We start from the raw sequence: 22,625 nt of genomic DNA, 5'->3' as shown, positions 1-22,625 counted from the left end.
GTCTGCAGGAGGACAAAGAACCTGCACACAGGTGGAGACACAGAGGACTGTAAGTACGGAGAGCTCTGATTGGATAATGGAGAACAGGTGATGATAAAACTGGAGGGAAACTGAACAAAGACAGGAAGAAAAGCACATGGGAATGCATGAAGGAGAGTTACTACAAAATAAAACAGGAAATGCAGTGAACTGGAGTCCATGCACGTCGTCACACAGCCAGGCTAACGTTTCCCTCTGTTTCCTGTACTGATGCTATGCTAAGCTAACTAGCTCCTGGCTGTAGCTTCTCATTCTTTCTACAGACATGAGAGCGGGACCGACGTCTCGTCTCGCTCTCGATCAGAAAGGATAGAAGTGTGTTTTCCAAAGTCAGACTGTTTCTTTCAAATGTCAGATTGTCAGCTGACATACAAACGATGTCTCTGGATCCTGATTGGTCGTCTGAATCATGATGAAGGTTCTCGTTGACTGAGGTGTGTTTAAAATCACCTGCTCTTAAGATGCTGATAAGTCGCAGGATAATGTGTCCAATTTCAGTTACTGTTTGAAATGGTGGACTACGTTTGTGTCTTTTATTCTATTTATATTTTATTATTTTATCCCTTTAATACTGAGGGGACATGGACAAATCAAATCAGCTGTGGCTAGACGTCCTACATACTGTGTAGCATCAGTTGCATTTTATTTAAATCTGTGTTCTACCTGCGTTGTTCCTGTCAAATAAATGAACAGACTTAGAAAAATGACTGAAAATTATTTAATTTGTGAATGCAGTGCTCTTCAGTATGGTTCTGCTGTAATTATTTCAGGAGTAACTTAACACCACAACACACAACAGAATAACTCTGCAAATGAATAAGCAAAAATCTAAATCTTAAAGACGTAATTTGCATTTAATGAGAGGGAAACATACAGTTAGAAACATAAAGTACCAACACAGAAAACACATTTGTCAGTTGGTGTGATCTTTAAAATGTGTCAGAAAGTAACAGGAAACGTCAGATTCAGGTTCAGGTGTTCAGCAGCTTCATCAGGTCAAACAGAAACGAGCCCGCCCCCCAGAACAGAAGATAGAAAAAGCAGATTTATAAAAACTTGATTCCAGAAGTATGTGCAGTCCACCGCCCCGCCCTGCTACAGGATACACATCAGGTACGCTAATGCAGATGGTACATTGACCAATCAGGAGGCTGCTGCTGGGTCACACAGGCATCTGCAGCTGGGAGTACTCGTCCTGCCCCTCCTTCTCCTCCAGGTGAGGCTCTGCATCATCAGCATCCAGCTGCAGGACAGAGGTCAAAGGATTGTTGTCATGGTAACTAGATTCAGGTTTTCCCACCGTAGCATTTTAATGACGACAATGTGAATTTTAAAACCTGGAAATGTGTAAATAACTGCTGTTCTTCCAGCTGCTGTTAGTTTTGTATCATATAGGATAGCTAACATGTAGTTAGCACAGGCTAGGTACAAGCCTAGTGTTGATTATGAAAGTTTTCTGTAACCAGCTAGCTCACTGCCCGTTAGCAGGTAAGTGTTAGCATGTTAGGGTGGGCTTTGTTAGCGCTGTTAGCAGTGTGCTAATGGTGATGTCAGATTTACAGTGTAAACTCACACTCTGCAGCTCTCTCCAGGTAAAGAGGCGGGGCAACAGCAGCATCCTCACTGGGATGGTCAGCAGCAGCATGAAGGGGAATGCCAGCGCTGCTGCCGTTGCCATGACGACCCACAGGAGAGACAGACAGGTCAGCTGGACAAGAGTGAACAGGTGCATCCTTAATGTCCGCACCTGTAGAGAGCAGAGACAAAGAGAGATAGGTGAGACGGACACAGGTAGGTCGATAGTTACTCTGTGTATGTGTGCGCATGATGTGCCTCTTTGTAGAATATTGTCCGCACAATTGACTTAAACTTGATGTTCCTTTCAAAAGTAAAGTAAGACAGCTAAGTCCCAGGCTTCAAGCAAAGACCAACAAATCCATGTGAAGTCATACAAATTGTTGTTGCAATGTGATTTAGAATATTTCTACTTGGGAAGTTCATCGAGTCAAAAGGTTTAAGTCCAAGTGAAGTCTTGAGTCATTGGTGTTGAAGTCAAAGTCGGCTTACTGATCTGTTTCAAGACCTCTGGTAGTGATTTATGTATTTGTTTCAGGTCAGGAAGCGGGCCTGACCTTGCGGACGTAGTTCTGGTCGGGATGGTACTTTGGTGGCATCAGCAGCAGGATGAGTCGCTCGGTGAGCTGGATCCCATTCAGCGACATTACACCCATGTAGAGGAAGATCCCAAACAGCACTGCCAGAGGGATCTGACGCAGAACCTCCCCAATCACAATGGACAGACCTGAGAAGGGGGGCAGGATCCAGATAAGAACAAGTAACACAGATAGCAAAAGTATCCAGGAATGGTTGAATCATGGGCAAATGGACTTGGCTGCAGAAACTTGAAAACTGTTCACCTCTCATCTAAGAGGCTTCTTCAGTTCTAACTGGCTGGTAGGGAGTCCCAGGTATTTAACCTTTGTGAGGTCATTATTCCTTTCATTGACAGGTCACATAGCCAACCACACCCAAATGGTTTCTGCGACTACAAGAACCACCTCACAGAGTTTCAATTCCTGCAACTCCCCACCGGCCAGAAAGCACGTGGATGAGAGGCAAAGTTTTCAAGTGTCTACATTAAGGTCCAGTTGCCCATGATTCAGCCTTCCTTGGTTAGCCATGATCTGGATGACTGAGAATCTTCACAGAGGTAGTGAAAGTATCACTAAAGGTTGTGGTATTACTCTACAGTGATACTCATACCAACTAAAACAGCCACCAGGAAGCCCGTCACCCTCTGCTCCTTGACCTCCTGGATGCGGGGCTTGTCTCCAGGGGCGACAGCTTTGCTCATGACAGTGAGGGCATTGGTGTGGGTGACGGAGCGAACCGTGGCAGCTGACAACCAGGGCAAACCAAAGAGTGCTGAGATTCCACCCACTACAACGATGATGAGGAGGTCTAGGTGAAAACCAGTTCCCTTCACCAGCATCCTCTCCTTCTTACTGACAATCAACCTGGCAGACAAAAGCAGAAGAGCTATATTAATACTTTGGCTCAGTCCACCCAAAAAGAGACAAAACAAAAAACATAAAGCAAATACAAAGACAAAAAGAAAGTGTTGTACGCTGTGATCTGGGACTCCATGAAGATAAGGATGAAGACAAGGATAGCTGGCAGGATGCTGGCGGCCATCATCCAAACAGGAAACTGGCCGTCAGAGCCCAGAGGCGAAATCAGCCAACCACGTTTCTCTGGAGTGGACACCGAAAATCCACTGGGCACATTCAATTTCTGTCAGCCAATAGGAAGAGGGGAATTTAAATGTGTGATTCTGTCACAGTGTTTTGTGTCAACACACTTCACTACATGAGTGTTCAAATCTGGTCTGGTCTGACCTGAGTGTAGGTGTCCTCCACACTGTAGTCCACCAGCACCATGATGAGGATAGCAATGGGGACCCCAAAGTCTCCAATGATCCTACGGAGCTGAGACATACAGAAGACCAGTTTACTGACTGGTGATTTGGTTTGAAACTGTAGACACCCACAATGTTTAATATCAGCAACCGAAGAAGGTTCATCAGCTGGTGGTGAATGTTTAAGGGGGTTTGTTTGTTTGAGGGGGGTGGAAATCTGCTGTGAAGTTGCCAGTATGTGTTAACATGCTTTGTGACAATGTTAAAAAATAATAAAAAGGTTAATCATAAAAAAGAAACTGTAGACACTAGTGAGGAATACATCCCTGAAGATGAGACCTACATTTAGACCTGAAATGTCTTGTCACTGCAAGACAATTAAAGTTCACCGTTGCACTTACGCCTGTGTACTTGTATGTACTTGTAGGTCTGTACTTAAATTGCATGTTTGATTGTACTGTACAGTATCTGAAAGAAAAGAATAATAAAACTTTATTCAACTTTCTTAGGTACCCGACCTCCAAAAGTCCCTGTACTCATGTGTACAGTACATCCGTTTTGTGTATGTACCTGTGCCTCCTTCTGTATCTGCTCTATCTGTACCTGTACCTGTAGATACACACACTTGTATGTGCCTGTACCTGAACTTGTATGTACTGACCCTGCCAGGGAAGAAGGAGCTGTTCTTGAACTTGCGCAGGTAGAAAGCGATGAAATATGTTCCTGCCATGAGCACAAATGAGAGCAGGGCTGTATTTGGTTCTCCAACAACCTTCCCAGGAATCCCGGTAGCTGCAGTATAGTTACACAGAGATGGTGATACTGTCTTGTTTCCATGGTAACAGTTTTGGAGAGGATGCTCCTGAAAGATCTGGAAACGACCAACACAAAAAGGAAAAAACATAATGAGGATCTGTGTTGGTCGGTGGGTACCAAAAGGCACTGCATCTGGCTGGGAGGCTTTTCAGTGACGTACTACAGTAGCAGTACAGTAGAAACAATGGAAGAACCCCAAAAGAAAGAGTCACAAGTTTTCTCCTTTAATATCCTTTGAGGCAGGACTTCAGCAAAAACACTCCATCAGCTTGTTATGTACAAAAGCAGCACAGATGCTTAAGATAAAATTACATTTTTTAAAACAATCTTTGCATGAATCAAACCATAAATCATCCTTAGACTGGTCTTGCTCGTTCACAACCTGTGATCTCACCTTGACCAGTTTGGCGAAGGTCTCGTAGATGAAAATGAGGGAGATGAGGAAGGAGAAGATCTCCTGAGTGAAACGGGAGACGAAGCGAACTAGGATGCTTCCCTCAAAGGCCACAGTGAGGAGAACGATGAGCACCAGCCAGAAGCCGATCCACACCCGGCCGGTGAGATACTCGATCCCGTTGTCTTTACAAAACTACACATTAAGATAAGATAACACTGTGTTAATCCCCTGTACGGGAAACTTGGGAGTAGGATTTGAACCTACATGGGGAAAACCCCCCATTGGATTTCAGATCCAACACCTTAACCACTAAGCCTTCACAGCTCAAAACACACGCTAGGTGAGTTTCAGCGGTCGCTTAACAAGTTGGCTAACAAGACACTGTCCTTTGCAGCGACATTGTGAACCACTCGTAAGTGATCCCGGGCTGTATTGAGATGACAAGTGAAGAGGGAATTACGGCGGTACAGACAGATAAAAGAAGAGTATGAATGATTATCAGCTTCAGGCTCAGTGTTGTTCTGTAAACTAACAGGGACTCTGTTTCTAGACAGATATGATGCTGCTGAGTTTGTCACATATAGTATTTTGATAAAGGTGTGTAGAATTGTCGTCAAGTGAGCTCACAGTGTAGAAGGCCTCTTCAAACACCAGCAGTGGTCCAGAGAAGCCAATCACCAGCAGAGGCTGAGCACCCAGCACACTGAACACTATGCCCTGCATCGCCGTGGCAACTATCAGCTCCGACACACCAATCAGGCCCTCTGTTTTCTCACCTGCACCACAGGAAAAGGAACATACCCATGGAACCTTCACAGTTCAATATCTCTGAAAACTAAACTCAACCCAGACAGCCTTGCTTCAATCAACTTGCATGAACATTTGAAAACTGTTCAACCAAATGTCATCAGGTAGTTTAGTCTGTGTCACAATGCCTCTGAAGTCCAAACTCACCCAGAAGTCCACCAAAGGTGATGGCAGGCGACAGTGCAGCAAAGTAGATGAATATGATGGCAGCCATGCACTGAGGGTTCAGAGCATCTCGAAGGTCGCTGAGGTACTGAGGGTAGCGTCGAGTCACGTCTTTGATCAGACCTCCAAAAAGGCGGCCTGAACGCCTCAGGGGCTCATCACCAGGTTTGGAGGGAACAAGGGAACCTGGAGCACAAAAAAATGAGCTCTTTTACTGTTTGGTTCTTGACCATCACATCATTGCACATGACCTGAAAATGTCAACATAAGGATGGTACAGTACATGCTGTCCCCAGATCACTTCTGAAATGATATGAAATTAACATTCGCTGTTACGCTGATGACATGCTGATTTACCTTGCAAAGAGGACAGGAAGTTCCATGGACATGTGCAAAATTCAGCAAGATGGCCACTTCAAATTAAGTCTGTCTTTAAGCCCATATTCTACTTTGACCCTGAAGTAAAGCCCTGAAGTTAGTTGCATATTAAATGCAGAGAATGGCATGAAGGAAAGCTCAGACTTGCTTGTGAAACATGATTCAGTGAAACGCTTTAGGCTATGATCAACTTGACTGTTCAGCATGTCCGTAGAGGACAAAACGACACTAATTCAACAACACACAGAGACTCGAGACTGTGATTAGGATGTTGGATGACATATTGACAAGCACTGAAACTGAAAGAAGGATGAAGGATTGACAATGGAGAAATACTACACTCCCTGACGAACACATCCACCACCCATCCCGACACACACAATTTTAACACTCTGACAAGATGTCAGGAACAGTTAAAGAAGTGCTAACCTGTATCTTTCAAAATAAAAGTCTGTGCTTCAATCCATATAGAATTCTTTCCGAATGAACAAAGCTCTGTTCATAACATCGTGTCAGGGCTATGGAGCTGCGACTTGCTAAACTTTTTGATGATGCTGGAAATAAAATCAGAACAGCAGAAGGTTTTAATAAACCACTTCCTGGGATTTTCAAGAATCTTCAGGGATTTACCTTCGAGAAAAACAGATGCGTCGCTCTCTGGTGTCTTATCTGATCAAGGCTAAAATGCCCCACAATATACAAAATCAAACAAAACATCATTGACAAAAGTGAAGACGAGTACAAATTTGAAAGTGTCTGCTCGTGATAGCCAACCTTCATCCTGCTGAATGCTGCTCTGTTTCTCCTGCAAGCTGCCACTCTGCTCCTCCCTCTTTCGGAGCATTTCTCGTTGGAAGCGAGCCACCGAGTGGAGGAGCTCGTCCCCGCCGACCTCCGAGGGAGGCAAGACGACGCTACAGTCCAGAAAACGGTTGATGGCAGCCAGCAGGTCCTGGCGGTCATCGGCCTGGTATGCCGCCTCGTGGAAGTGCTGAGGGAGCACACAGTGGCAGAAGTCATGATAAAATACTTGCCATGGGTTCAAGCCAGTAAAGCGGCTGCAGGATACTGATTCACTACTTGGCGCCATCTGGTGGTCATATCAATATGGCTTTAACCCTGCTGGGACTCACCTTGTCTGACATGAGTGTGGAGATGGAGCGTCCAATCTGATGGTAGTCAATGTTGGCGGTAGGCGGGCCCAGCAGGAGGAAGAGGAACCTCACAGGGACAGGAACCTCCAGGACGGACTCCAGCAAGACCGCTTCCTGCAGCCGCACAAACGCCATGGAGGGCTGATCCAGGAAACCCACGCTGCCTGCAGACACAGCAGAGGGTTGCACTAAACCCAACGAACCTGCTGCTCTACAGATCACCACTGATGAAGTGTGTGTGATGCGTACCCACGAGGACAACGGTGGCCTCGGCTCGCTCCGGGATTTTCTCCATCAGCTTCACTTCATGTTTGGATCTGGAGTGACAGAGGGGCGGGGCTTCTTTCTGAACACACATGCACACACACACACACACACACACACACACACACACACACATCAGATTAATGACGTGCTAAATAAAGTCAGTAATTCCTAACAGCACTGGCTTCTCATGAACTGCTATGGTGATGACACTGAGCTATCTGATGTTGAGGTGTTTGTCACAGTAAAACAATCACTTAAAATCCCTAAATTAGTCTCTAATTTACCCCTGAAAACACAGTAAACATCTTAATTTGAAAAGCCTTTAATGAACGAATCTTCATGACTTCCACCTGTGAAATATTTGACAAATCCAGGTTTTAGTAAGGTTAAGAGATTTTGGTTTACGTTGGTTAATTAATGAGATTTTAATTGAATTCTTATTTGATATTCAGGTATTTAATAGGTTTACCAGATTTGGCACTTCATGGACACTTTCCTGAACTGGATTTGTACCTTATTTGAAAACTTAACGCCCTTTTAAGGCAAAAATTAAGGGATGATATGGGTCAGTTACTCCTTAAAACTTGAAGGTAATGCATTAAAAATACGTTTTGGGAGGGATGCACGTACAATGTTTGACGATATCAGTCATTGAACAGAAACTGTCAGGTGATCAGCCGCCTCTATGGTCACATGACAGATGTCATCACGCCTGCTGTAAGTCAAACTTTTCATCTTCAACAGGTGACAACCAACAGACAGAAACTAGACTGATGCGCTTTAAGTAGCTGCCAACTGTTTCTTTCACCTTGGTCTTCTCTCCATCAGCCTCTCTGTGATTCGTCAGACTGATTGAGGGCTCTGATTGGCCGTTGTGTCTGTCAATCAGGGTGGCCATGTTGGCGGCTGAGATATTCTTGCTGAACAAGCTGTGATCTTTCTCATCACTGGGGTGACTGATGAAAGAAACACACACACACACACACACACACACACACACACACCACACACACACACACACACACACACACACACACACACACACACACACACACAAAATAATTCCATTCCTTTCCTGAACAGCAGAGGGTAAAAGATGAATGGACAGACAGGTGGACAAATGGACAGACAGACAGATGGATGGACAGACGGGTGGACAGATAGATGGACAGATAGATGGACAGACAGATGCAGATTGGACATGAACCTGTGTCTGAGCAGCAGAGCTCTGAGGACGTTGGCTCGGTCTTCGGCTTTGATCTGATCTGAGATCACCATCTGTTCCACCACCTGCTGGGCGATCCCCGGAAGAGTCTTCTGCTTCAGATCCAGGAGCACCGCCCCTGAAAACATGACGGCACAGCGACATCATCGCACAGCGACGTCATCGCACAGCGATGTCATCACATAGCAATATAGATTTTAAGGGTTAAAATCTCATTAATTAACAGCTAAATGAGTCCTAAAAACCAAAACTCCTTAAACTCACTATTGACAGATTAAGGTTTATTAAAGGTTTTTCAAATTAAGGATTTTTCTTATGAAACTTGAGGATCTCTGGATACCAAACACTGATTTAGATTCAAATATTTGCGTGGTTTCAGGGGAAATTCAGAGTTAATTAAGAGGATTTTAAGGTTCCCAGTGTCAGTGTTTTTCCACAGGGGGGCAGCAGACAGCCTCCTCTTGCTCCTGCTCCTCCTCCTCACCGTGGGAGATGGTTTTTCGGAGCTCCAGCAGGGAGCGAAAGGACAGGGAAGGGATGTGAGGTCTCCCCCAGCGCTCCGTCTCCTCCTCCACCTCCTCCTCAAACTTGATCCATCGAGCCGTCTCCCTCCACTGAAGCTCCTGGTTTCTGTCAATCACCAGCTCGTTCAGCTCCACAAACACCTGGACCCACAGAAAAACGTGTCTTTGTCACCAGTGAGGACATTACACTGTCTGGGTACTACGTTTATGAGCCAAACCCTAACGCTGCAGCGTCCATGCCGTCTCCACCATTGAACGCAGTAGTTGGCGTCATCATCCGATGGGACGTCTGTCCCGTTAATGTCAGTGTGCGAACAGATTTAAGCCCGCACAAAGTGACTGCACACAGATGTCTGTTACTGTACTCTTACTCCAATCTTTACCTCAACCACTACACGTCCAGCCACAGCCTTAACCTTTATCTTAACGTTGGTTTCTGTTCCCATAGTGTGACTATGCGAATAGATATAAACACCAACAACAACAAGACTAATACAAGTATTTGTTAGACGTAGACTTAGACTTAGACTTTACTTTATTGATCCCAATTTGGGAAATTGTTGGGAACTACTTCCAGGACTGCCCACATCCTCGGGGTTAAATTTGTCTACATCCGATTAAAAAGGCCAAACCAGATCAAATCAGGCTAAACAAGTTTACAGGTTTGAGTCGTAAACCCTGCAATTTGGTTCTACTTTAGCAGAGGCCAAAAATATTCTGATCACAGGATCCACTTTTCCTGGTCTTTCAGTCACATCTGATGGCCTTCATCAGGGGATAGGAGGATGACAAGTGAGAAAACCTCTGCTGATCAAGGCCGCGAGATGTATGAGAAAGTGGACCTTGCTGTCATAAATGAGGAAAAAACAAAGACATTTGGTTCAACCAGGACAAACAAGGCTAAACATGGAAAGTTAAGCAGGCAAACGTGAACCATTCCAGACTAACCCTGCTGAAGTCAGCCTCTACCTTGCTCTGTCGACTCCTCAGGTCCAAACCGACCATCCTGAAGACCAAACCAGACTGAAGCGAGAGAGGGACTGGTCTCTGAGTTTACCTCCCTCTACCTGTCTGACTCTACCTGTCTGACTCTGTCTGACTCTACCTGTCTGACTCTACCTGTCTGACTTTACCTGTCTGACTCTACCTGTCTGACTCTACCTGTCTGACTTTACCTGTCTGACTCTACCTGTCTCACTCTACCTGTCTGACTCTACCTGTCTGACTTTACCTGTCTGACTCTACCTGTCTCACTCTACCTGTCTGACTCTACCTGTCTGATTCAACCTCTCTCTCTCTCATTACTCAGAGTTCAGTTTGTCACCTGTTCACAATACCACCTGGATTAACCTACTCAGACTCCTGGCTCATCTTTCGTCCCTCTTGACAGCCTCATTTTGGACAGTCTTATTGTTTTGTTGTCTTCCAGCAATGAATCACATCAGACCATCTGCTCCTGTTCACACCAGACCTGAGCCAGCAGCTGATGAACCTGTTCCACTGAGCTTTGTCAAAACCTAAACCCTCTCTTCCCTGTCAGCTGTTTCAGACAGTCAGTTTTTCGTCAGTTTTCATCTCGAGTCCAGTAAGGAGATGTGTCCACAACACGTCCATCCAGCAGGAGGAAACTCATTTGGCTCATTTTCTTCATTTAAAAAAACTTCCATTGAAAATCTGCTGTCAATCAGTGGACTAATGAGTAGTTATAACTGTACAAGAAGAAACAGTTGTAGTTTTGAATGGGCTGGACTTACGTAGTGTGTTTCCACTCAAAGTGCTTTTACAGCCACTCACACACACGTCCATTAGCTGGTGGCTAAGTGGTACTCAGCAGCAGCATCGCAAGCGTGACAGCAACTTCAATATGTAGACTGCCGGGCCCGGGGATCGAACCCACGACCTTCTGATAACTGCTCTACCTCCTGAACCACAGCCAGTCCTCTTTTAGTCAATATCAAAACCATGAAAGCCGTTCAAATGTCTTCAGAAGAGTGAGAGAACACAGAAGCTGCAACAACAAAAGCAACTGAAATATAAGGCAAAGTGTCAGCGACAGCAGTTTGAGCGTGAGCTGAAGTTACGCCAAGTGTCAGTTTATGTTTACTGGCCTCGTCCTCTCACCTCATGAGGTGTGCGGTCCGGGTGGAGGTGTTGGAGGTGTTGGAGGTGTGACTGTGTGTGGCCACTGATCTGATCCTTCGTGAGGTGGACGATCGGCCCTCTGGAGCTCCGCCTCACCAGGTGACGTCGAACCGCCGGAATATCATCCAATCGGTGACCTGAGGGGGACCAGAGGTCAAAGGTTAAATGAGTGAATGAATAAACTTTAACACAGTTTCTTTAGAAAGAGTCAAACTGACAGCTGCTAGCTACAGGCTATGTTGAAAACATTTGTTTAAAACTGTCCACTGAGTCAACAGGTCTACGATTCAAAGGCCGGCTGTTCCACATTTTGGGGGAGTGTTGGCCACAAGTAGTTTCCCCAAAGGTTTCTGGGCGACCTTGGGAACAGCCAAAAGAGCAGTTCTGAGGGATCTTAGAGTTGATGGAGGATCATAAAATAGAAATAAATATAAAAGAGACGAAGCCATTTAGAGGCTTAAAAACAGGGAGCCAGTGTGGGTTTAAAGCAGGAGTTCTAGGATCCCTCATTGTGGTGTTTGTTAAATCTAGGCAGCAGCATCCTCATTGATCTGCTTTTGGCTGGCCATTACATCCAGCGTCGCAGCGGTTTTCTGCATCTTGCTGGCTCAGTCGAGGTCTAACCTCTGCTGCAAGGAGAGATGTCCCAGTTTACCAAGAACTGGATCCCTCTTATTTTTCGGCCAATGAGGAGAATCTCAGATCTTCATTTAGCTTCAGGAAGTTCTTGCTCATCCACACGTTGATGGCTGACGCAGTTAGACTGGGCAGGCTTTGAGTCACCTGGCTTCATGGACACATAAATCATCATGAAGGCATGTAAACCAAGTACGGTAAAGAGCCTCGGCCTTGTGGCACTGGACCACACCACAGGAAGTGATTGTGGTTTCCAGTATGTCTTCCCCAGTGCTGTTTATGGTTGAGAGCAGTATTCTGGGATTGTTTGAGTGATGATGTTCCTGTCTCATGTCACACTGCTTTACTGTATTTTAGTCACGGTTTTTTGTGTTAGAAGCGTGGTTTCATCTTCCCTCCGGGAGATATTTGAGTACACAGTGAGGAAGCAGAGCCTTCAGTCATGTTGTTCTGTAGCATCTGGGAAAAAGAGAGTATGAGCTCTGTCGACTCTCACATCCCTCACTGTCAGGTCAGCAATAACGAGCACTGACGGAGGAGGCGGCACAAGCCCATGGACGTGGTGGGAGCAGAAAGCAGATCTGCGACATGGAGCTGCACCCGGAAGGGTAGGTAACAGAGACGAACCTGGCTGGGGGTCTGGGTGAAGCAGGAAGGAAGGATTTCCAAGATGGAGAGGCTCCAGTGGAAAGGCACAGGGAGAATTCACCCGAACAAGAGTCCAGCGGTTTGGAGCACAAGATGTCAAGAAGGCACTGGTTGTGGATTTCGCTCCAAACTTCGGCCTGGGATCTTCCATCAGGGCTGTCAGGGCTTTGGTGGTGTCGGTGCCAGACATGGGACGGTGGTGTACGCAAAGCTGCTGCCAGCAGGAGAGAATCAAAGAGTTCCTGTCCTTCTCTTCCTTCATCGATAGTTGATATACCTCTTTCCAGGTCCAGGAAGACGCTCTGGTGCTGCTGCGAAGACGTGAGGGACGTTGTGGAACTCACAGCGTTATTGTCAGTGCCAAAGTCAGACCACCATACAGTTTCCACACTATCCAAAACCTGGTCCTCACACACACACACACACACACACACACACACACACACACACACACACACACACACACACACACACACACACAAACACTCTCTGTGGTCTCATGGGAACTTTCTGCAGGTTAACTGTGTTTCAGGCTCGACTGAACTTCAGGGAAGAATCAGTAAGACGAGACACAAACTTTAAATTGTCCAATCAGCTCAAAGACACAAGTGCACACACACACACGCAGGTGTGTTCACACTCTGTGCGCAGGTGAGCAGAGATTCAGGTTTCTGTAAAAATTAGATTTCCTCTGTGACACATTTTCTCATCATTTCTCGTTTTCTAGGAAATAATCGACAAACAGCCAATCACATTCCAGCACTGAGCGTCAGCTGACTGGTACAGTCCACCTGTCATGAAGGTGATCTGGTGGAAAACAATTGGTGATGAATGAAGTTCAGAGAACAAAGTGAATCATAGTATGATGACGTGTAAGAACTGGACCCTTGTTGCATTTCTGCCGATGTGAATTGAATAATATGAGAATGCAGCTTGTTATTAAGAGGAACTGATTATTGTTTCTTTCTGTTCAAACATGAAGGACACTGAGTTCATTTCCAGGGAGTCTGTCAAATTTTGTATTTGATTTATTTAGTAAATTGTGTGTCAATCATTACTAATGACCCTGCTTCTGTTAAATGAAGCTTCCTGAAAAGTCTTTTGTACAAACTGTTGTTCAGCTGAGTCACACCGATGACCTTCAGTCTTCTTCAGGGGTTTTATTAACGAGCACATCAGTGAATAAACTGCTCCGGCTGCAGCTTCTGCAAACGTCTTTGTGAATGTAAGTGGAGGAAACTACTGATGGACAGAAGACGTCCTCACACATTCACAGCAGGCATGGACTCATTTATGGACAGCTCTAAATGTATTCATCGTTAATCAGCAGCATCTTCTGTGTCTGAGTTCACCTGTTCGTGACTGTGTAACACCTGTGTGTCAGGTGGTTTGAGGAGGCTGGACAGCTTCAGTCTGTACCACAGAGGAGATGATGCAGCTTGTGCTCTTTCGCTGGTTGCATTTCTCTTGTTGACCCTCGTAGCAGCTTTTTTTCAGGGTGTTATACTGTCATCTCTGCATCTTCCAGTTTCCAGTGCAATAATGACAAACAGGCTCCCAAACAGAAACATACAAGCATCTTTGACACTGTTCAAACTTTTTCAAAAGTGTTTGTAGCTCAGGTGTGTTTCCATCAATTCCTACTGCATATTAAACAAACACAGTTGGTTGAATGCGAGTAGAAACGGGTGAGTACTCACTGAGATCAGTCTTCAACCTGTCAAACAAGAAACAGCTGAAATATCACAACCAGAGCAGCGACCGACTTCATGTGCGAGACCAACAGAGTCCTCCACCACCAGAACCAGAAGCACACTCAGTAACAATGGATAGAGGCTGTGGGCTCAGCGTGTAGGATGACGGCATTGTGTTCAGGTCAGCAGCCGCTTCAGGTCACATGATGAAGATCAACAAGTGACAGAAAGCTCTTTCATGTTGGAAAAATTTCCTTCATTTTGTCATTAGTACCCCGGTGCATGCTGGGAGAGACTCCGTTCTGTGACCGCTCCTCTAAAGAGTTACAGTTCCATAAATCAGTAGTTTCTCCGTCTTCTTCATGAAGGTAACCAGACGGAGAGTCTCCAGTCATGCTAGTAGCTCTGTGAGGCAGTGCTGACACAGTGTGGCGTTGAGCTAAAAGCTAACATCAACATGCCAACATGCTCTCAATGATAACGTGCTAACATGCTGATGTTTACCAGTGATGTTTACCATATTCACCATCTTACTTTAGAACCAGTTTAATTTAACATTAGTCAGTAGTAAACACAGAGTAACTGTGGCTGATGGAACTGCATTAGTTTAGCAAGTATTTGCTTATAAACCAAAGTATAAACCGTCAAATTAGTGTCCGTATTTTAGGTTTTAAAGTATATGTGACGAATAGGATGTTACACGTGAAAGTAAATCCAAACTATATGATAGTGTGTGTGTGTGTGTGTGTGTGTGTGTGTGTGTGTGTGTGTGTGTGTGTGTGTGTGTGTGTCGCGGAAGTCAACACAGCTCTGCACACTATTAAGACCACCACCGTCAAAGAAACGAATGAACTCATAGATGACACTCCAGTGTTCCTGGAGCTACCTGGGTTTAAGATCAAGAATGCAACATGCAGAGAGTTCCCCCATGGAGAAGACGGCTGGAGGGCAGGACCAAGAAAGCCAGAGACGCTAGTTGGCTAACAGAGGTGCAGAGGGGTGTCATGAGAGACAGGTCCTGGATGGACAAAAAGTATAACAAGATGTGCATCCGTAAGGCTTTAGAAACTACCAAAAAAAGACTCACAGCTGGGTGCTCGGTTGAAAAGGTACACCAGAGAAGCAGTGGCCAAGAGAATAAATGGCCTGTTCTCTAAAGATCCATCCAGGGTGCACTCTCATCTGCAAGGGAATGACAGCATAAGGACAGGCCCACCCTGAGCCGAGACTGAGCTATGCTGGAGGGGCGTATGGGAAAAAGAGGCATCACACAGGACCAATACCAAGTGGCTGGTGGCCCTTAGAGCAGATCACAACAAACTCCCAGAACAAGAACCAGTCAATATTATAAAGGTTAACAGCAGAGTCTCAGGCATGAAGAGCTGGACAGCACCAGGACTGGCTGAAGAAACCAATCGCTTAGTAGCACAAATGAGTAAGCTGCTAAAAACATTTACCCACCCAGAATAGCTAACAAATGGCCTGATCATGAAGGATCCCCTCAAGGGTACCACACGTTCAAACTACCGGCCAATAACCACACGAGTCAACACATGAGATAAACTCAGAAAGGCATCGGAAACAAAGCAGGGTCAAAGTGGCAGTTACTGTTTGAGCAGTCAGCAGCCAATTCTAGGATGAGGCAGACCAACCTGAGCACCACCTGGACTGTCTACGGGAGGGCCTACAACTCAATGCCCCACACACATACAAGGCTAACAGCACACTGATCACCTTCGTCAAGAGCTCACTGTAGCTATGGAACATGGATGCCAACTCCAAGACTGTTGCACAAGTCACCATCGAGTGCAGCATATGCCAAAGTGGCATGTTTAGCGGCTCTGGATACAGATTCAGAAGTGGAAGTGGAAGCATTATTTGAAGCAGGTTTACTCACTCTTGATGTCTTCCAGGTTGACAGACATCAGCGCTTCACCCTCGTCAGCCTCCTCAGTGGCAACGCTCCCTGTGATGCAGCCAGGTGAGAGGCCATTGTGATTGGTCGACATGGTGGGTAGGTCACTGTGGAAAGGAGGAGTAAAATGAACTAAGATGAAGAAAAGCACATTTTTGTAGAGGACACATCTGAGATTTAAAGGTCCAGACAGGGTTTGTGTTACATACCAAAGAGCAACCTCCAGGGCCGAAAAAGAAGCCAACATGGAAGTGCCAAAAACTGCTGTTCCTCAAATGGACATTTGAGGTTGCCTCCAAAAGCAAGTCAATCCCCACTGACCCATCAGTTATAACGGCCAACTTTACAGCAGAAATGAACATGTTTCCAGCCTGGTACAAAAATGGTTTAGGTCTCTGTAGCTAATTGTCCCGTACACAACAACAGTGTGAGGACGAATTTTTGTATAACTCATCAATTGAAATTATATTAAGGCTTAATGTTATGCATAATTATGGTAGTGACAACTTTGAGTGACAGCGAGCTGCTAGACTTCAGCAGCCAGCCTTCATTCAACCGCCTCAGCTCCACCACGCTCCACCTCTTTGTTCATGTTTGGATTAGCCCGGAGGAGGAGGAGTGCAGTCAGATGCTGCCAATGTGGTGACGGCCATCACTGAGCTTCACAAGGACTCTCCAGAACCTGAGGGTGATGTCCCTGTTTTATGCAGCAGTCTATGTACCAACCTGGCAGGTGTGATCCTTTGTCCCTCCTCTTCATCGTTCTGACTGTAGGACTCTCCTCCGCTCTCCTCTTCCTCCTGGTCTTCCTCAATGGTGGCTGCAGTGTTATAGGCAGAGCCTCTCCTATCCTCTTTCCTCCCCTCGTTGATCCTCTTCCTCCTGCCATCAGCAGGTGGTTTAGACAAAGGATGATGGACATGGAGAGAAAAGTGACGATGATCTGCATTAGGAAATAAAAAATAAATACTGGAATAAAAGTGGAATTCAACGATAATATTATGAAAGTAATAACAATAAGAAGGAAACAGTCCTCTAAGAACCCCTAGTACATCGTCAAAGACCCCATCATCTATTCTACCTTGACCTCTTGGAAAGACCCTCTGACCTCAACAAAACCCCTGGCACCACCAGAAGCCACCAGAGCGTTATCATACAAATAGGTCACTCCTCGAGAATCCATAGAAGTTCCTCCAAAACAACTCGAACCTCCTCAGTGATTCTTGGATTTCAGCATGAATTGCCAGGATCTACTTTTTCCCAAGGACCAAAGTAAGCTGCAAGAGAATTACCTGCAACAAATCAAACAATGAAAACTTAGACTAAAACTCTTCACATCAGTTTAGTCGACTTCTAGGGAGCAGCCCTAACTTATGTATAACTTCACTTCACAATAATAATGTAATGAACCCCTTGACATCCCCAAAAAGAAACCCCAGCCATTGTTCTCAGCGACCCCTCAAAGTTGCTAAAAATGGTGGCACCACTTCAAATATACCTTGAACCCTGCCAGAACCTCCATCAAAGACTCAATTTCCTTCAAAGGGCCTGGAACCTCTTCAAGGTCCCTCTTGAGTCTTTCTCAAGAACTACAGGCCCCAAGAATAAGGAAACACAGGAAACTGTAGAAACCCCCCTAGAACCTCCTGAAACACATGAACCTCTTGCAGAACCTTTAAAAACTCCAAAAGATGATGGAACTCGGTGAAAGACTTTGTGAAACTTTGAGGCTCCTCCTGAGATGTTCTCAAGACTTGCTGCTTCTCTCTTCTAATACCTCTCCAGAACCCTTACAACATCCTAAAGAAATTTGACGTTGATTGAAGACTGCTTGAATTTTGTTAACGATCCCTGATATCAGGTTTTGGTGTCTCACCTTCAAAGTCCTGCTCATCGTAGACTCTGTGTTTCTCTGGTGGGTTGCAAACTGCAGGACAAAGGATCTGCTGAAAACCCTGGACATCAAAGGCCTTGTTCAGGTCTTCCTCTTCATCATCACTATGGCAACGTGGAGGTGGAGACAGAGACTGGAGGAGAGGAGGTCAGGAGGAGAGATGAAGTGTCAAAGTACCACTGAGGAGCACACAGAATCTCCTCACCGGCAGTAAAAGTGTCGGTCCTGATTTGTTTACACCTGCTGAGTTCTGGTCACAATGTGAGTCAGACCAGTTCCAGATGTGGTCTGACTGATGTAATGATTTTCAGTGATGATGTTGTATGTTCATGCAGTTGTTAATGGTTTTGTAACAGCAGATACTCCACCATACATTTCTGTGTTACTGAATTACTTTGGTTTGCTTATCAATCTGTGCAGGACACTGTGATAAACCAGAGAAAATTCGATATATTTCAGTAGGAATCAGTCAACAAAATTATGGATTTGCAGAATTAAGTTAACTATTAAAAACAATAACAATATATTACAGTTTGCAACAACCCGGAACAACACACACTCATTTCAGTTCCTGAACGTCCCAGGCTCATTTCAGTTCCTGAATGCCCCCCATATGACAATGACACATCCGTTGAGACTCACTGCAGACAGACTAAAGGCGTCGCCAGGATGCAGAGAGCTTTGATCATGGCTCATGGCTCCTTCAGGGGAAACGGGTCAGTCTGACGTTCAGTACGTGAGTTCAGGAGGCGAACCTGGAGGACGAAACGCTGGAGGTCATCAGAGTGTCATGAACGCCGCTGGAAGCATTCACGGTCAGCGAGCAGAGACGATGGACTCAGTACTGGTCAGTACCAGAGAAGACGGTGTGTGCGTGCGTGCGTGCGTGCGTGCGTGCGTGCGTGCGTGCGTGCGTGCGTGCGTGCGTGCGTGCGTGCGTGTGTGTGTGTGTGCGCGTACATGTGCACAGTGACATCAGACCAACAGTGAGGTTCATATGGTTGAATGCCTTTGATCGCATGGTTACAGGTTGAACATCACTCCTCTCTGCTGCCATTGGTCAGCTTCACCAGACTCTGTGTCCCCATTGGTCAGTTTCACCTGACCCTGCACTCCAATTGGTGAATGTTACCAACACATGACACAAGTTGTGAAAGTTTAGCTTTAGCTCCATTGTTGTCTGTACTGTGAAGTTTCTGCTGCCTCTCTGCTCTCTGGTCTGTGATGGAGGGATTAATGGACGAGTGAACGAGTGACAGACTTCAGATTCAGAATTCAGAAAGGTCAAAGGTCACAGTGTCAGCTTCAATAATGTGAGTCTGATCAGGCTGAGGACATCCAGAGGACAGTGAGTCAGCACATCAGAGACAGAGGTGAGTCAGCACATCAGGTGTCTGCAACACTGAGGCCAACAGACAGAGACAGACAGACAGACAGACAGACAGAGAGACACTGAAACACCTGAACAGAGAACAGCTCCACCTTCTGGTCTTCATCAGTTTGAGGTCAGAAACCAGCAGACAGATCAGATCTGAGATCAGCTGAAACAGCTGAAACAGCTGACAGCTGTACTGAGGCTGGAAGAAGTACTCTGACTACTCCTACACAAGTACTGGCAATACCACAGTAAAGAAATACTGAAGTCTTGCATTCAAAACTGTAAGTAAAAGTTTAAAAGCATTCTATATATTATATAAAGAATACACATGTGTATATATTCAATTCAATTCAATTCAATTCAATTTTATTTGTATAGCATATACATATACAGAAGTTGTATACACATGTATTTCTGTTTTATATTAAGAATCTGAGTCTACAGATGAACAAGTTTAAAGTAGCATAAAATGGAAATACTTTAGTCAAGATGAAGTAACTCAAAGTAGTACTTTAGTACAGTACAAAAACTCAAGCCACATAATGAGAATCTGTGTCTGTGTCTTAAAAATCAACCTTGTTCTGCTGAGACTCGAGAAAAAGACGCAGCTTGAGATTCATGAGCTCAGTGTGAACATGGTGTCAGAGAAACAACTGATCTGAGTCCTGCTCCTAATGTCACTGTGTGTGTGTGTGTGTGTGTGTGTGTGTGTGTGTGTGTGTGTGTGTGTGTGTGTGTGTGTGTGTGTGTGTGTGTGTGTGAAACAGGAAGAGAGTTGGAGCCTACCTCAGCGTCCTCACAGCTCTGAAAGAGAGAAATTATAATGCAAAGACTGAGACCAACAGAGAGAAAGAGAGCAGAGAGAGAGAACAGGGAGGGGAGGATGAGGGAGGGAGGGGGAGGATGGAGGATGAGGGAGGGAGGGGGAGAGGAAATGGAAAGAAAGAAGGGATGAAAAGAGGAGAGAAGAGAAGCAAAGGAAGCAGAGAGAGAGAGCAGACAGAACGGAGGAAAGGTCCAAGTCTCTCTATAGAGACCTGACTGGCTGAAGGTCGCCACGGCAACCCAGCTGTCCATCAAGGTTAGTCCCACCCTCTGGCTGTCCACACACACACACACACGGTCATCACTCAGGTGGTTCTGAGCCCGTCCACTCTCAGCCTGGACCAATCAGAACAGAGCTGGTGACAGTCAGCTGACAGGAAACATTCCAAATGAACGATTCAACCTGCAGCTTCTGACCCAATCAAAATCAAGAAATCAGGCAATCAACCAGTGAGACGAGAACTCGATCAGTGGAGCACAGGTGAGGAGACAGGTGAGCTGTGCAGCTCTGACCTCTGACCTGCAGGTGTGCGTTCATACCTGGTCGGTGCGTCGAATCGTCGCTGTTCAGCAGAAACACACTGCAGCTGCTTTTATACTGCATCCCCCGTGTGTGTGCGTGTGTGTGTGTGTGTGTGATGAATTAACTCGTTAGCACAACAACAATTATCTGCATACCTTCACCTGAGTGTGTGTTTACATGTAATTATCTGTCACTGTGTGTGTGTGTGTGTGTGTGTGTGTGTGTAGGATGGGGGGGTCAGCGTGGAGGACACAGATGGGGGGTCACAGCCAGTGACCTGAGATGCTGTACGCTCTCTCTGCCTGTCTCAGGTGTGTCACCTCACGGCAGCTGAGGAGGCGAAGGCGGCCTCCGCAGCAGCTCCGTGAAGATGAGGCATCGCCTCCTCGGTCACAGGAAGTGGCGCCTCCGGTGGGCCTGGTTAACGCTGCGGCACACGGGGCGTTGGCCCTCTACACTACTGGTGACTGATGGTCAGTCCAGGTGGGACCACCTGTCCTCATCTCTCTTGTCTGAGCCGTATTCACAGTGAACCAGCCCAGCAGAGTCCAGGTTCAGCATGTTGAAAACCTGCACAGGTCCAGGGTGGGACGTGCAGTCCTGAGACCAGCAGAGGTGAGAGAACACAAACCTGAGCCCCCACAGGTCATGTTCCCTGTGTTGACCACCTGCTTCATTCCAGCACCTGAAGTCTATCAGGCGGTTTCAGGGACACCAGGTTCTAACACTGATCTGAAGTCAGCCTGACGTACTGAAGGTGGAGGGGCGTTCAGGTGCAGCAGGACATCACAGCACCTGGAACATGTCCACCTCAGCACAGGATCAACAGTTACCCTGACCCTGAGCAACAAGCAGTGACACCTCCTTCTCCTCCACCTCCTCCTCCTCCTCCTCCTCCTCCTCCACCTCCCCCTCCTCCTCCTCCTCCTCCTCCACCTCCTCCTCCTCCTCCTCCCTGTTTCCCAGGATGCTCTTTGTGTTGTTAATCCTGTTCGCTCAGCAGCAAGCAGATTCCTGTTTGTGGTGTCTGCTGCTTGTTTACTGTCATCACTCTGCTTTTATTCTGACATGTTCAGTAAACACGACAGGAAGTTCACCTGCGTCACGTTCTGTGGGAACCTGCCGAAACCTCTTATCTCCACACACACACTCACCTGCAGTCCAAAGGAAAACACGCCAGACGTCTCGAGTTAATTCACTGAGTGTCAACGTCTGTGTTCATGTACTATTGTACATGTAATATATGGGAGTACTACACAGAGTATTAGTAGTGTATATTCTTCTGTAATAAGGTGTAATTAAGATAAACTGAGAAACATTTAAATAAGTTTTCATGTTTTTCCACTGGGAGCACATTCATACTGAGAAAGACTCAGTGAGACTCAGTGAGGCCTGTGTGAGGGTTCACACGTGGTTTAGACTCCAGCTTAGAACCAGGTTTTGGTTTGGGGGGGGTTGATAAGAGCTGCAGGGTTTAGTCAGTTCATTGATGAGGTGATTGAACACAAATGTTTTTAATGACGTTGATTAAAACCATTGGCTTTTGTTCTCTCAGCTGTTTGAAGTTTTATCGTCTTCATCGCCTGAATCCCTGATGTTGGTCAGAACACCTGTGGAAGGTGAAAACATGTCCTACTGTAGAGCGCTTCGCCCTCTAGTGGCCATAAATGATCACATCCTGCGACAGGACAGAACAGCTCCCGTTGGTTTAACGCCGATTTATTTCAGGTTGAGCAGCAGCTTCAGTTTCTGACGGCAGGAAACATTTTTACACACAAAC

The 22,625-nt window shown here is 46.0% G+C and overlaps 3 protein-coding genes across 3 annotated transcripts in view; all 3 read right to left on the bottom strand.

Moving 5' to 3' along the window:
- Positions 1 to 1,127: 1,127 nt before the first annotated feature.
- On the bottom strand, positions 1,128 to 7,516 carry LOC139338425 (anion exchange protein 2-like). The gene is made up of 13 exons (XM_070973408.1): positions 7,424 to 7,516; positions 7,154 to 7,338; positions 6,795 to 7,011; positions 5,625 to 5,828; positions 5,298 to 5,446; positions 4,668 to 4,862; positions 4,119 to 4,328; positions 3,438 to 3,527; positions 3,167 to 3,333; positions 2,803 to 3,056; positions 2,172 to 2,341; positions 1,613 to 1,786; positions 1,128 to 1,282 (listed from the first exon to the last, which is right to left on the bottom strand). The coding sequence occupies exons 1-13, from the start codon at positions 7,467 to 7,469 to the stop codon at positions 1,202 to 1,204; spliced, it is 2,142 nt and encodes a 713-aa protein (XP_070829509.1). The 5' UTR covers positions 7,470 to 7,516; the 3' UTR covers positions 1,128 to 1,201.
- Positions 7,517 to 8,147: 631 nt separating this feature from the next.
- LOC139338714 (anion exchange protein 2-like) overlaps positions 8,148 to 22,625 on the bottom strand; it is a 14,623-nt gene continuing 145 nt past the window's right edge. Inside the window, exons 2-10 of the mRNA XM_070973961.1 lie at positions 21,679 to 21,817; positions 21,171 to 21,262; positions 18,102 to 18,252; positions 16,952 to 17,168; positions 16,208 to 16,332; positions 11,312 to 11,469; positions 9,151 to 9,331; positions 8,649 to 8,784; positions 8,148 to 8,397 (exon numbers count right to left, since the gene is read on the bottom strand). Coding sequence (XP_070830062.1) covers positions 8,148 to 8,397; positions 8,649 to 8,784; positions 9,151 to 9,331; positions 11,312 to 11,469; positions 16,208 to 16,332; positions 16,952 to 17,168; positions 18,102 to 18,252; positions 21,171 to 21,262; positions 21,679 to 21,817 — 1,449 coding nt within the window. The remainder of the gene's footprint in view (positions 8,398 to 8,648; positions 8,785 to 9,150; positions 9,332 to 11,311; positions 11,470 to 16,207; positions 16,333 to 16,951; positions 17,169 to 18,101; positions 18,253 to 21,170; positions 21,263 to 21,678; positions 21,818 to 22,625) is intronic.
- ttc19 (tetratricopeptide repeat domain 19) overlaps positions 22,551 to 22,625 on the bottom strand; it is a 7,339-nt gene continuing 7,264 nt past the window's right edge. Inside the window, 1 exon segment of the mRNA XM_070975080.1 lies at positions 22,551 to 22,625. This exon segment is cut by the window's right edge and continues 408 nt beyond it. The gene's annotated coding sequence lies outside the window, so the exon portion shown is untranslated.

The sequence above is a fragment of the Chaetodon trifascialis genome, chromosome 11, assembly GCF_039877785.1.
Source record: "Chaetodon trifascialis isolate fChaTrf1 chromosome 11, fChaTrf1.hap1, whole genome shotgun sequence".
Lineage (NCBI taxonomy): Eukaryota > Metazoa > Chordata > Actinopteri > Chaetodontiformes > Chaetodontidae > Chaetodon > Chaetodon trifascialis.
This window is presented reverse-complemented; position numbering and strand designations above follow the sequence as displayed.